At 37.9% G+C, this 16,075-nt stretch overlaps 1 protein-coding gene across 7 annotated transcripts in view; it reads right to left on the reverse strand.

Moving 5' to 3' along the window:
• Positions 1 to 16,075, reverse strand: part of SUPT3H (SPT3 homolog, SAGA and STAGA complex component) — a 280,114-nt gene that overhangs the window by 53,582 nt on the left and 210,457 nt on the right. For all 7 annotated transcript variants that reach the window (XM_064508310.1, XM_064508308.1, XM_064508309.1 and 4 more), the window contains 4 exons: positions 4,560 to 4,635; positions 1,657 to 1,769; positions 867 to 974; positions 159 to 347 (listed from right to left, as the gene is read on the reverse strand). In XM_064508310.1, the coding sequence (XP_064364380.1) occupies positions 159 to 347; positions 867 to 974; positions 1,657 to 1,769; positions 4,560 to 4,635 (486 nt within the window). The remainder of the gene's footprint in view (positions 1 to 158; positions 348 to 866; positions 975 to 1,656; positions 1,770 to 4,559; positions 4,636 to 16,075) is intronic.

Below are 16,075 nucleotides of genomic sequence, written 5' to 3' on the forward strand. Positions count from 1 at the left end.
GACAGAAGGAACACTAAACACATATTTGTCCCTACCATAATATCAGTATGCAGCATGTGATGTATTTTAAAATTAACAGGAACCAAGATTTAAAATGAGATGCATCATTATTTCCTGAAGATGTTTTGACTTCTATTTCAGGCTTGCGCGACAAATACCTTTTTTCTTTTTCTTTGTTTGGATTTGGTAGAGTCCTGCCCAATTCCACCATTGCCCAGGGCTCCTGCCTGGCTTTTCCCAAGGTGTTGCTGTCCTACTGACGCTGGAGGCGTGGGTGTAGGAGGTGGTGTGTTTTCAGGAGAGTCAAGACTGGTCTTTATACTTGTGGCCTGCCCTAAGAGGTGGGGCTGTCAAAACAAGACATCAAACAGCCAGTGTAAAATCATATCACAAAAAAAAGATTCGTTGCCTTCTTAGATTTACTATTAAAAGAAGGATAATGCAACAGTATGTTTGCTCATTCTACAGGTTACTGTGATATTTATATCACAGCAATGAATGTATTACTATGGTACTTGTTACTGCACACAAGTATCACTATGAACTTGAATTTCCAATTCTGTAACAGAGAGAGACTTCCATATAGACAGAAGGAATTTCCACCCAAGCAGAAAGCATTTACATTTAAAAACAAAGATGCTGCTAAGAGTTTAACATTTTGAGCCATAATTCAACACCTTTCATTTTATGCCCATAACCTCACTGTTAATAAACTCCAGAACAGGAGCCCACATCAATGCCTACCAGATTCCAATAGCACTTACTTGGAATCGAAAAAACCACCACATACATGTAGTAGTGAAACACAAAATACATATACTCGATGCAATAATAGCTATACCAATATGTGAGGAAACAGTACTTACCTCTGTAGAGTTGTGATACTGTATGAAGGTAGCAGATATGGCGTGACTGAATGGGTCACCAGCTTTGGGAGCCATGTCCTGTTTAACCAAAAGGGCCAGGTCCACCAACTACAAGGGCAGAAACAACCAGCAAAGAGGTAGCCTTACTGACATGGTACATGTGCTGAATGCCATCATAACAAAGCAGGGAGATATGACCTGTGGGCTGAGGCAGATTCTTAATGATTCTCGGTAGAAATCAAAGTTACTCAGAGATATTTTAGCCAAAGGAACCTTTCTTTTCCACTTTTGTAAATTCATGGAGTGATTTATCTACCCAAAAGGACTCAGTATGGCACTACGCATTTTGTTTTTAAATGGAGTATAATAAGGGCAGAGAGAAAGCTGAACTTATTGGGAGCATCTAAACGTTTTGTTTTTCCTGGAAATCCTGCTTTTTAATCCAATTGTGCAATCGGGTTGAATGAACATCAGCACGTTGCCAGAGGTCACATAGCGAAGTATGTGGTTGCAGTTTGGACTTGAATATAGCTCATGCTGGACTCCACTCTCCTCTGTAAGCAATATAAAACATTGCTATTTGCGTATCAGTGATGAATGTGTGGTACAGTGCCCATCTGTTATATAGTAAATTGAAAGACAGATAGGAATCCAATTAACTGCGCTAGCAGACGGAGTTACTCTGTGCTTCTAAAGGGGGGTTACAACATAGTCGGGACTGAAGTGCATCCAAAAGTAACTAATTAATTTTGTTTAAGCAGAACTCAGTCAGTACAGTACACTCCCTTACCTGTGCCACAGTCTCATACGCTAAATATGCCAAAATCTCCATTGCAACTGCATTTGGCTTTATTTCCATACTGCTACAGTCCAACCAGTCACGAAACTTGGATGCTTTCTTTGCTGTCAGTTCAAATCATACGGGAAAAATAAAAGGTTAACAACAGGTAGGCCAAAATAATGTATTTTTCCACTTTTCAAAGTACTGCAAATGTGAAACATAAAGTGTGGACATGCCTTGATTGGCCAGGGACAGAATTCAAGGTTTAACAAAATGCAACTAGTGGGAAAAGATGATTATTGCATACACAACATTTTGGAAACCCATAAACAACATGGAGGAAATGGGAAAACACACAGGTAATCAATCATACGGGAGATTTCAGAATAAGAAGGATCTGCTGTGGAGATGGACTGGACACACCTGATTTTAAACATATTATGGTAAAAGAAATAATACGATTGCACCACAGCTTTGATGAATGAGTGAAGAAGCGCTAGAAGAAATGAACACAAATCTGAGATTCCGAGCCCAGATAAAATGGTAAAATTGTGTTAATGACAGCAAAGACAAATGGAGAAGGAGAGAAGAAGTACTAGCAAGTCCTGTGTTAACTATGTAGAGATTAGCTGCTGACAAGCTAGCCAAAATGATTTGTAGATGAGTGTTTTTTAAATGTGCTTTGGATATAAAGAAACATGGATCGATGTAGATCTGCACATGACCAACATTCAGATAAGAACTTCATACTGCAAATGCATGAAATAACTTAGGAAAAGTGTACAGAGGAAAAAAAATGGGAAAAAGAAACACATGGGACTTGCAAAGAGTGTAAAACGAGGAATCAGAGATACCAAAATGGAACTGAAAAAATGTCATGGAAGTTTGCAGGAGAACCGAAGGAAGGACAGTCTTACTTAAGTCAGTGGCACAGAAGCTGATCACAGAAAGCTGTGGAGACTTGCATAGAAACGAGCTAGTAATATAGAGCTCTTAATGAGGGCTGTTTATGAAGACAGGACAACTAAAATGAAGTAAACAGAAGTTGGGAGAATCATTTGAAACAGCAGTTGCAAAGAGACCTTTCAATGAGGAGTAAAAGGCCGAAGAGACACTAGAAAACCAGACGTCAGTAATGGTTATTCTTAGGAGGAAGTGAGAAGGCTACATTGGTTTACTGAAGACGAGAAACCAAAGCAAGAGGAAAGTCTGAAGGTGACAGAAGGGCTGCAAAATATTCTCTAATGTTTTAATTTGTAGTCCTATAGTAGCTGGTCCTTGGGTAACGGACTTTTTCTTTTGGCTGTCTTTAAAACTGCACAGAAATACATGGTGCTGTAATTATGATTATAAAATTAGAACAGACTTCTTGAGGTCCATTCCAGGCCTATTCTCTTGTGACCCATTTCTTATGGGTTTATATTACAGTAATATGGGTTTACTACTTTATTTATATAAATTAATTTAATTTCTGCTAAAATAAAAGAAAACAAGCAAAACTAATCTTAGTGTTAATTTTGAATGAATGTTCTGCATGGATTTTAGTATGTGCTATCTAGTTTAGTTCATGTACCATAAGTACACTTGGGCATGAGTCTCTTTTTCTAATAGTTTCAAAGCATTGTAAATCTCTTGACACTGTTACTCTTCAATGGCATTAAATGTTAGTGAAAGAGAATGGTATAGATATGATCCTTCAAAAACACTGTGAAAATATCACTGAGATTTCTGTATAGAGCACAGTCCCCTGGCCAGCAACATTCCATTTGATTTCACAGATTTAGGATTTCTATTTGTTCTGTCTCCAGATGATAATTTTTAAATTTTTAAATGTTTAAAAATGACTTTATCACAAACCTCTCATTTGCTGAAGTCACCCTAATCTGAAGTAGCATTTATCTAATGGTTCACAGATGCGTGATGCCCAATTATAACTAAGCTTACAAAACATATTGAATAAGGAAAAGAAATGCTTACAAAACATGTTTTCCTACATTTGCTGACATTTGCTGATACAGAAGAGTACTTCGAATGTGTCATTTATTTGCCATAAATGACTCACTCTTTCTTCGAATTTAAATGTCCTGCTAGGAAGAACAAGATAAGGTCTCTCATTTAAAGGCACTATTGTGTTCAAGTCTGTGTTGCAGGATCATGTGCTGTTTTGTCATGCTTTTTACTGGCTCCTTCACCTCACTTTCTCTGACATTTGACCTAAAACCTTAGTCATCACTTAACTGCTTCTGTAATGATGTTTTGCTACATGATCAAGCCCATTAATTTACAGCTCATTATAGCTGTGGCCCACAAGTACTTCTAGTAAGTTGGTTTTCAGTGCTAGTAAAGCCCTAATTCTGTCATCATGTTATTAGTGTTGGAATGGTGTATACTGATGAATTTGGCTAATGTTGAATAAATTCCACAGCAGGAGCTTACAGCTTAAAATAGAAGAGACTCTTTAGTAACTTCTTTGTGTCTCTGTGGATACAGGAATAAAAGCAAAACTTGCTGCTCTTCTCTAATTTTAGATACATTCCTGTAACCATGAAACTTTATTAATGTGCTGACTATAACAACACTGGGACGGACTTCAGGCAAGTATGGTTGTTTTAATACATTAACTCTTTAAAAAAGTCCTATCCGAGTATCTCTGTACTTCGCAGCACTCCTCACCAGCACAGTAGTTGAGCATACAGAAAGCTTGGTAAGCGTTCAGATAAAATATTCTGCCTGGCAGCCTGAAACTACACTAAATTAACTTTTCCCAGGAGTTATTAGGACAAAGAATTTAAAGTTTTATTATCGTGGATGAAACAAAAGCGCTTTCAATAGACTTGAGGTTCTGCTACGTTCTCTGTTACACAAAATAATAATTGAACATCTTAACACAGTGCAGCCATTATAATACTTACAAAAACTCAATTGCCGACTTTCACAAAATTCTGCATACTGGACTGAGTCCATCATTCGTGTTTGTCTTTCTGCTCTCTGACAAAAGAGTAGAAGTACATGATGTGCCTTATTTCAACAAGAACTGCATTCCCCAACAGAAATTACAGCGGCAAAGTGCCAGTGCCATAACCCTGAAGCCACCCCCCAAGTTAAACATGCACTGAACAAGTTAAGATGCAGAAATATAAAACACAGGTTGATTATGAGTCTCGTGAGTTGAGTTTTCCCAGAGGAGCATGTCAAATCTCACTCCAAAGATCTGCTTGCACACTGCTCACCTAGGACAGAGAGGCAAGTGTTGAGCGCTCTTGCCCCAATCTGTTTAAACATGGAGGTGCACGTGTACACTGAAGCATGGGAGCAATCTGCCTACGTGTTTACAGATGACCAGACAAGTAAAATGTTTTCCTGGACTAAGGCCAACATCTTCTGCACTGAGCAGAAATGAACCGGCATGTCTTTGAAATGGGAGTGTTATCAGTATCAAAATGAGTAGGTGACATCCCCCTGAGGATGTACCAGACAGAGAGGAGCATTGAAGTGCCCCTTCCCACACAGACATTCAATAAACAGTAATAACTAAGTGGTTAATGTGTCTCTTTCATCATTTTTTCTTAATCTATGCTTGATTTTTTTTTATGCATCTGAACACCTACACAGACGGAGAAGAAAGGAAATTAGACGTCAAATTAGAATTTGTTTGAGAAAAATGGCTTAAAATATTTACTACTGGACTTTACTACTGGACATCTCAAAAGAGTCAAGGCATTAAACCATATACATTACGCACAGCCTGCACAGGCAGGAGATGGCAGGCAGATTAAAGAGAATGATTATCCGATTCAGAAGCAGAGAGTAATTTATTCAAGTCTCCCAAACAAGTATATTATCTGAAACATCAAGGAAGGAGCATAGCTTTCTTTCAAACAAGAGCCTAATGAATAAAATAAAATCACTAAACCTAGTGAGAGCAGAGCTATAACTAAGGACACAAACTGGTATCACGAGTGGCTGATTGCATTGAGACCCACACATCTGTAGTCCATCCTTTTAGCCCAAGACACTATGCATCAAGAAGGTGGAGTACTGAAGGTGGAGCACTAAAAACCAAACCCAAGCCCAAACTCTTTGCTCTGAGCCCCCAGGCACTTTTCCATCTGACAAAATTGAAATTTAATCTGGTTTGGTGGAAAATAAAATGGCTGTTGATGAGAGTATGTGAAAACAGGATATAAGCCAGCACCCGGCTGTAGCAGTTTCCCAAATCAGGGAAAAAAAAGTAAAGATCAGTCCTTCAAATACAGTTTCTTATTCTATTCTCTGTCTTTTAGGTTACTCTTCTAAGACAATCCACCAACTATGAGATTTTTTTGATAGACAACACACTCCATTTAGTTGTGAACTGAACCATCAACTGTCCAGGAACATATTTGATATTCCTTCTTTCTTTTCATCTCTACCCAGCCAGTCATTTTATCCTGAAGCCACATATTTCTATTGTATCTTGACTCTTAGTCACTAGGGTAGAAACTCTACTAAAACATTTCTCAGTTCTCTCTCTCTACATTCCTCTACTTCCTTCTGGCATCCTGCTTACATTTTGTGGAACTGATAAGTAAAAATTTCCAGTCAATATATTCCATTAAGGCATTAAATGAGTTTAAATCTATTTTGTATCTTTTAAAGAATAACTGTGACAATATATGCCATAACTTCAATCCTCATCTAGCATAACCATAACAGAGATCTGTTTTGCCTCTGAATTAATTCAGTCATAGCCTTCAAGACCAGAAGGCACCACCAGGATCATCTAATCTCATCTCCTGCATAGCACAGGACACTTCTCACATAATATATCCTAGAATTTGCAGTCCTAGAATTTTTTGCATAATTATACTGTATGTTTTAGAAAGACATCTATTTTTGATTTAAATATTTCACATATTAAGAGATAAATTCTTAAAATAATTTAAAATGCTAACTTTTTATTTAGTGTGGTTTAAACTCTGTGATCATTTTTGTCTGTGCTTGCCAATCAGAAACTACTAGTTGGGTACTTTTAGGTAATGATCAAATAACCATTTAACTTTTGTTGGATAATCAAACAGACTGAGCTTCTCTAAATGCTGAAATATTGCACATGGAAATGTGCAGAGACTCACAAAAGTGTTGCTTGAAAGGGAAGTCTGGAGGTCTCTAGCCCAGTCTCCCACTTAAAATAGACTATTGCTATTGATCATGTCAGTCATGGCTTTCTGTAGCTAAAAGTCTTGAAAACATCCAAGGACAGAGATTTCACATTTCCTCTCAGTAACCTGCTCCAGTGTTGCACTAGTGAAAAAGTTTGCTAATGTCCTATCTGAACCTTCCAAGCAACAATTTGTGGCTGTTAAACCTTCTTATTCCATCTGGTACTACTAAGAAGAGTTTGGCTCCATCATCTTTGTAACTGTCCTTCAAGCAGTTGTAGGCTGCTAGCTAATCACCCTTCAGCCTCCTCTTCTTCAGACTAAGCCCATCTCTCTCAGCCTCTTTTCACAGCCACATTCTCCAGGCCCCTCACCTCTCACTAGCTTTCAGCTCCACATTTCCAGTTTCTCAGCATCTCCTTGCAGCTCAGGGACCCAAAACTGGATGTTGTATTCCAGACATGGACTCATCAGCACCAAGTAGAAGAGAATAACAACTTCCTTCAATCTGCCAGCCACATTTCTGCTAATGTAGCCCACTGTGAGTTTTGTTTTATCCGCTATGAGAAGACACTGTCGGCTTATATTCATCCTCATGTTCATTATCACCCCCTAGGTTCTTTCCAGAAGGGCTGCTATCCAGCCCAGTTGGTACCCAGCCTGTGCTGATGCATGGGATTACTCTGTCCCAGATGCACAAACTTAACGCAGTTTCTGTTGGCCCAGCTCTCAAGGTTATTGAGACCTCTGTTGGTTGAAGTTCTGTGATTCTGCACGCCAGCTACTCCTATCATCCACGGACTGTGCATTCTGTCTCCTTGTCCACATTGCTGATGAAGACACTGAACAATATGGTCCCAGTATCAATCCCTGAGGTATACGGTGTATTACCACTTGCCAACTAAATGTCAAGCCATTGGCTACTACCCTTCGCATCCAGCGGTCCAGGCAATTTTAAATCCACCTAACCATCTTTTCTTCCACAAACATCCCTTGATAAAGCAGCATGGCTGAAGTACACATCAAGAGGCATGCCAATAGCCACTTCAAATCAACCCCTTACAGATGTGAAAAGCTACCTGGACATGACGTTGGGTATATCATGTCCTCATCCTATTACCAGAGAAACTGCGGCACCTTAATCAAAGGGTCGGTCATAATACCATGTGATGGAAACAAATGACTTCTATCTATATAAGGACAAAAAAATTATGCAAAGAGACCACCCCAACCTTTAAAAGGACCAGGAAGACACAGGAAAGCAAAATGACAGAAAATACTAACATGACGCATCATGCTTCAAAGTCCTACCTGAGCTGAAAAAGTAATCTAGAAATTTGTCAAGGGTATTTTAACATATAATTCCAGGCCTCCTCTAACACAATATGGGAAGTGCAAGAACAGATAATCCCAAGAGGAGTTAGTTAAATTAAATTGTTTATCAGTGCCTACTCTCAGCAAATAACAGAGAAAACTCTGATAATCTTTCCTGAAACTGGATACTGTCAAAGGCCAGTCAATGTGCTTCATAATACATTCATTGTCAAAACACGGCAAATTTCTTAATAAACTGAAACAAATAAAACTGTTCTAAGGTTTATGAAAAAAGGGGAAGGGACATTTTTCCAATGGTGATTTCATTTCTTTCTACAAATTGTGTACGGTACTTGCCCAAAGTGCTAAACACTGGTCTTAATTTTGTTCTTATATATTAAATAAATGCTTATAATTATTTTTCTTTGTGTGAATACTTTGTCCGTAGTGACATTACCTATATACCTGTGAAACAAAACTGCTTTCTACCTTCAACTTGGATCCCTATAAAAAGTCCTTCTAAAAGGTGGATTCTAGAGTGATACTTTATTTAAAATACCTCCAAATAAAGTATCTTTTATCATAAATAACCACATTGAATTTTCAGCCCAACACAATCTAACAAAAAACCACGTTATGGTAAGCAAACACACAATTCGAGGGATATGGATAGCCATTCCACCAGTCCTTCCAGTTTTAGAATAATCTATAAATAAATAGAATGTGTAGAATAAATAGCTAGAGAGGTAGATAAGTATATCTTCAGGGAAATAGCAAAGCAGAAAACAACAGCAGATCATCTTTCCTCTGCACTTCTCAAGGTTATAAACCTTAATTATTTCCTCTTATGTCATCTCTGCAGTGGAAAAAATTAATGTTCCATTATCTCCACATTTATAATCAATCAATAACACAGGCTAAAAAGGGAAAGAAAAAAGTACTGTTACTCCAGGACAAAAGAATTTAGAGGAAACAGCATTCAATGTTGTGGAAGTCACAGAAAGTTTGTGAAAATGCTGGAATTCTTAAATAATGCTTACTATCACATCTATGCAATACCCACTTACTTTTTTGCACAATCTTTATTTTTAAACTAATTTTTCTTGAAAACATGAGATGATACAGGACAGATTAAATAAATTTAAATAATATTTTTTAATTTTAAACAAGTGATGATTGTTTTTCAAGTTCTCTTCTTGGAAGTAGTAGCAAGTTACTCCAACAGAACTGAAGTCGTCTTTCATCAGCATAAAAGCAAATTTGCTGGGAGTCTTTCCTGCATGAAGAAAAGATGAATACCTACTGACATGCCACCTTGAAGCAATCTCAGCTTGAAGCATTTTGCTTTTAGTTTTGAAACCAGATACAACAAGTGACATGATGACGCTGTCCTACTGGGTTATCAAAATCATTAAAAATACATAGTTTTTACTTCCTTTATAGTAGCACTAGTCACTCTAAGCAGTTAAGAAACTGAGTTATGTGGCATTCAGCAAAGCTAAAATACTCCACGTGCTTTCCTTGGAACGTGCTGAAGGATGCAGTAGATAGGAGCTGGCTCACTAAACGTATGCTTCACCTTCCAAAAATGTGTTGCATTATGTCCTTCTTTCAGCATGAAGAACCGAAAAGAAAGACTGACAAGGTCAAGCAAAGAACAGGTAAAGAGTTGTATGTTGTCACCTACCATCTAGGATGAAAAATAATCCTATTTTGATTCCATTTTAAATCTTTCACACTTGACATATAAAGCTCTTTGTGTGCGGGGAGGGCAAGAGGCCAAATGTTAACTTGCTCACCAGCTATTTAGTGTCTGAAGGAAATGTGCCAAGTAGCTGCTAAGCTGGAAGGTTTGAAAAATGTAGGCAGCAGGGCTGGACACCCCTGTGTTTGGCCACAATGTCAGTGATGAAGAGGTCGGCTTCCCAGCCTGCTTGAACATTCAGACTGTGGCATGATTTCCTGATTTCCTTTTCTAAAGACCTCTTCATGGTGCACCTATCACCCGTCCAAAGGAGCTGGGTGACTACCCTAGAGAGAAAAAACAAAACTGCCCTTCAGTGTAACACTATGAAGCAAAAGGAGGAAGAGAACATATATATGTATATATGTGTGTATATATATATATATATTTAAAAAGAGCATGCCACTGTTTTGGAACATAAGCCTCCATGAAGCACATTTGGTGGCCAACAATGTTCTTTATGTGCTGCATAAGAAAATTTTTTATTTAGATTCTGAGAATAACAGAGTAAAACAAAAAAATCATTTGAGAAAGGAAATACAAGTGAGCTCAATATTGAAAGGCTTCCAAATATGCTGAAAACAGTTTTAGTCCTCTGTATCTTGAAATTATCTGAGGATTATTATTATCTGAAGATCTTCTTACATGCAGAAGAAACATACTCTTCTTACAATCACTTGCATTGGCAAGCAAAGAAAAGTGGGTTTTAATAGTAAGCATTTTCAAAGATTAAGCTTACTCAGAGTTTTAGACAGAAAATAAAAATGTCAGTTGGAGAAAGATCAATAGTTTTTGTAATGTAATTCTTCATTTGGCTATAAAGTACAGAAACACAGCGAGTTTTTATCATTTTTACCCATCACTTATAGAACATACCACACATGCTGCAGTACCCATTAATCTGAACAAGTCTACATACCAAACCTGAGACCTTTGATATAATATTGTTTTTGAGTGCTCATATGTTTAGTATGAGGTTCTTAATACCTTCGTTACAGAAAAAAGAGGTCTTTTTCAAGTGGACCAAAATGATCTCAATTTTAACGTACTTGCACAGTTATAAAAAGTAAACAAGTTTTGCCTTTCTGTCTACAATATTGCTTCAAAGAAAAATAAAACCAATAAACAGAGTTCAAGGCCTTAAGAACCTTAAAAACCTTAAGAACTGTTAAAGAGATGCTGAGTCTATAGCTACAACCGACATGAAAGGAAGCTGAGGGTGACGACAAATACAAATCAAAATAGACATATAAATATATATACTTTTAATGATAGGCTTTCACAATAGAAAATTAGTGATTTTTTATCCAGGGACAACAGATGGGATTCACTTGACCAAGTTAAAGCATCTACAGTATCCTAACTAATCACCTACAGTGCCTTTTATGTTCAGGAAGATAATTAGGTGCTTTCGAAGAGCAACTTCATCCTAAACCAGATGTTCAAAATAGGTCAGATAAATCACACCTTTAAATTTGTCTGAAGTTCATCAACTATGAACATCAGCAATGGAGCTATGGACACTGGCTTAAATATAATGTCTGCAATATGCAGATCCCAGGACAAGAAAAATGAATCCGAATCAAGAGAGTGATGAGTGAAGAATACCATGCACAATAGGGCATTTTACCTTCCTTTTTAGGGCAAGGGAAAAGCCAAGAGCAGAGAACGACTCAGTAAATTTGGTAGCTCCTCTGATTTGGAGGCAATGCAACTATACACAACCTTGTACCGTAGGCTTGTGTTTATTCCCTTACCTTCCTCAAAAGAGTCAAAATGCAATCTAAAGTAGTATGTGCAGACAAGCAGGGGAAAGGCAATTAGCAAGACAACTTGAGATTATGCAAAAATTCCAAGAGAATTTTAAAGTAAGAAAGCAAATGAAAGTGCACAGACAATGACAAAATGAATGGATTAATTCCCAGCAGTAATGGTCTCATTGTCTAAGGAAGAAATAACTCTGCTTTCCTGGCAAATACTCACTGCCCTGTAATACTCTGGTTTCCTTGCAACATAGGCAAAATCCACACATACCGAATTTATTCGAACCAGCCCTGTATCACATCCAAATTCCTTGTCTACATTTATTACTGGTGTTCAGAAGTGTGGAGCCGGAACCTGTAAATGAAACATTTCCTGGTCATGCAATACCTTTGATTTCTACAGGAAAATATTTTTTCTGTTATTACATGTATCTTCATGAAAGTTGTAAACCTCTGTGACAAATTTAGGACTAATTTCTACCAATGCTTTCCAAAACCAGAATGGAAAATTTTGGAGAAACTATGCTACCAAGCATAAAAGAGTTATGTGGGATTTATTAATAAATGAAGAAGACTGACCTTCTTTTGCTTTTCTGATTGAGGATACTGTAACCCCTGTCTGTGGTTTCCATCTGCCTGTACATCAAAAACTTTACATATCAGGTAAATATTAGCAAACATTTATGTCTTCTGAATAGCATTCTTCTTCACACTTATCTTAGCTCTGTATCACTTCATTGATGAGGTTAGTATAAACTGTTATAGCACCTCACAAGTAAAATACATTGAGTAAGTTAAGCGAAGCTTTGGGTCATCCAGACAGGCATGATTGCATTGTCTGGGAGATATAAACAGCAAGCAGTCCCTTTTGATCCCCTAAGATGTCTTCTACAATATTTTTACAATATCTACTGTTCTTTGGGATATTCCTGTCCTGCACAAGAAATAACCATTCTGCACAGGAGATTCGTGAGTACTGCAATGTTATCAGCTTATTTATGCAGGCATCCCTGGCAGGTGACACTTTCACAATGAGAGCAGAACGAGAATGGCTTATAACTAAAAGCGGTATTTCCGTTGCAGCATTTTTTGAGAAATTATCTTAATCAAAAGCCTGACTTCCAAAATAATGCCAAAATACACATGCACAGAGTCAAGGAATTCAAGTCCTGAACGTTTAGCTATTTGCACAGATAATTAGGTGTGTGTTACAGCAGTCCAATTCAGAAGTCTGAATTCAGTCTTAAAATTTATAGATGATATCGTGGTTCTATCATGTCCAAAGCACCTTCAGCAGCTCACAGGATCTCATCCTATAAATATCTTTTTTAACTTAAAGTTGCATCTAGTATAGATGGTTACTACCCTCCGTTTGCAAAGGAGAAAAGAAAAATGGAACCTCCAAAGGTAACAAATCAGAAAACTAATTTAGACTCAACAGATTATTTTTGCAGTAACATTTGTTAAAGTTAACACAACCCAATGAGATTTTGCCTCTTTCTAGTTTGAGGAAACAACTAAACTTTTGAACATGCTTCAACTCTGCAGAAGAAATCTTCCTTCCCAGTAGCAACACGCATTCTATGTCATGCATCAACAGCAGTAGTGTCGCTTATTAATAAGATTTATGTTGCCTGAAATCATTCAAGCAAAGCAGAGGAAGAAAGCATCACAAGTTTCTGATAACTATGCATAGCCATAATGAACAGAACATAATATCATCAGGTATTCAGTGATACAATGAATCTCTGATTGCGTTATCAGACGTAATGCCTAATGCAAGGTGACTGGTGCCTAATGTAATGGCACCAACTGAGCATTACGGTGCAGAGAATACACACCAGTTCATGCCAGGAAACAGCAAAAGGGAAAGAAAACTGCAACCCAAGGAATTTTTAATTAATGCTATTTGCAAATTCACATTGTTGGTTCAATCTATTTTTTGGCATGCAAGGGACAGATATGTTACTTTGGTATTTTTGTCTCAAAGCAGAGCAACATACAAATATTCCACAAGCAGGCTTTGCAGCACCCTCCTTAATACAACTGTCCATTCATTTTTGCTAGTAATGACTGTTAAAAACCATTCAGAACCACCCCCCCCCACACACACACACATTTTATGAGCAGTTGCTCTTAATATGTCTATTAAAAATGCTTCATTTGGATTTCTTCAGGGACAAAATGATTATGGATCACATGATAACTACACAGAGAAATAGTCCTTGTTTTTACTTTCATTTACATCAATATAACTAGCTAGAGTTTTTCATACACTGATTCACATATTAATTCCAGCTAGTAAATTAGAGAAGGCTAGTAAGCTGGAATACAGTGAAAACACTTAATACAAGAAAGGCTGAGCTAGTGCTTAAATTCACCTCTCACCAAGACTGCTTGTAGGCACTGAGTGGGGCTTTGAGATGACTTGTAAGACTCGGCTGAAGGAGACACAGACATATCATTATGTGCAACGTAGACAGCTGGGTACAAAAGGTCTCTCAGCAGATCTTCCATCATGTTACACGGTCAAGTTAATCAGCTTTCTTCAAGTCATTTCCAGCAAGGAGCTATGGGATAAGCATTATACACGCGGTAGGGGGTTGAGGTCCAAATTTCTGCTTGCTGACCATGTTTAAATAGGAAACATGGTTCAGGCAACACTGCCTGTTCTCCGATGGAAGTCCATAAGGTGGGATCAGCCATAGCCATGGCATTCAGTTCCAGGCTTCCCTGGAAATCAATTCAAAAGGTACAGTGGAGTGAAAATAGGCTAATACAGATCTGGAGGGGAGAACTCCAGCTGCTGATGAGCAAGCTGGACCCTTCCATAAAGTTGTTCCGGTATGTAGATTCGGCTTGTACAGCTTTGGGTGTTTTAATGTGAACTAGTCCTCTCTTTAATCAGTGGGCAGGGAGAGGCACTTCTAGGGTGCAGCTGATCACACCTCTTCCACGCGTGGGAAGAGGACGGGTCACCTCTGGATGCGCCCTTCCCTCTCCAGGGAACAGGAAGCTGGACGACTGATGGCAGTCGGACTGTTGAGGGGAATTGCCCCCTTTATCCCTACAGACACTTCATTAATGCAGACTGGGAGACAATAAACTACTGGATGCATCTAGCACGACACACTGACCTGGTTCTGGAAAGCAAGGCCACTAATTCATTAATTACAAAAATGAGTAAAACAATTCAGCTCAGTCATTTTCCATGACACATCCAAGTCTGGCAATTTTTATAAGTTTGGGTAAGAAGTGTCGTCATGAATGTCTATAAAGCATTATTCACAGGAAGCAGGCAGTGTGCTACGTGTATGTAGACGTACTCTCCTTGGCACACTCAGTGAAGCTACACCAACCTCCTGCAAGTCTTGAAGGAACTTTTCCTGTAAGAGCCCATTGTAATTGCAGAACAATACCCAGTGGTATTCCCAAATCAGTTCTTTTTCCCTTTACACAGGAACAAATGTCTGCGTACAGACATTTCACATGCAACTTGTGGCATTTAGGCCACTGAGTCAAATTCCGTGGTTAGGTTTTTATTTTGTTTAGAAAAGCCTTTCTCATTTTCTAACAGCAAGATATGAAACTCAAAATAAATACAATAAATCATGCGATTCAGGGAATAAGTGAATCACATGTCAAGGTAAAAATAAAAAGCTTCCTTCAGAAGAAGACTGACCAGTGTGTACTACATATAATCTGCATGTATCATGTATGTATTTCTGTAACGGGAGAGTAACTTTCTCTTTGAGAAACTCAGAAAGACTGATGAGAGATCTATAACCTCATTTGCTGTTTCAGTGTCTTGATCAACTCACTAAGAAAAATGAGGACAAAAACCCAGCAATTGCTTACAAAATACAATAAAAGTAACAATACAGTATAAGGGATAAAGTCCCAGTTTCTGTGTACTTGCAAACTCCTGTGAGCAAACGTAACTAAATATATGGGTTAAGAACAGCATCAGCAGGCATACAGACTAGAAATTCCCTTTAACAATACACTCAAAACATTTACGTCTACCTGTGTTATTTGTACCAGAACACATCCGAAATTTTCCAAGACTATTCACCACATGACAATGTTTGCTTTCAACGATAATTCAGCCAAGTTTTGTTGAAAGGAATCATAGCGTACTATGCATTAAAGTCTACTATTCAGGTCACGTGGGCTAGAACTTACTGCCAATTAAATCAGTGGTTAAAACTGCATTCATTTGAATCCGATCTATCCTATTTAACTAACATGCTACGAAATACATATTATCTCGATATGGTCAGTAGAAATAACAAGGCTGTTACCCCAGATATATGCAAATGCGTACAAAAAACTAGATTATCGTAGGATTCTGTGACTATGGTTGAAAGGGGTCAAACAAGGAAAGGAATTAGGAGATATACTCAGGCTCCCTGACTTCAAGAACAGGACTTCAATGCTCAAAACAAGTACTGGTGTCTGCTATT

Source organism: Dromaius novaehollandiae, chromosome 3 (assembly GCF_036370855.1).
Source record: "Dromaius novaehollandiae isolate bDroNov1 chromosome 3, bDroNov1.hap1, whole genome shotgun sequence".
NCBI classification, from domain to species: Eukaryota; Metazoa; Chordata; class Aves; order Casuariiformes; family Dromaiidae; genus Dromaius; species Dromaius novaehollandiae.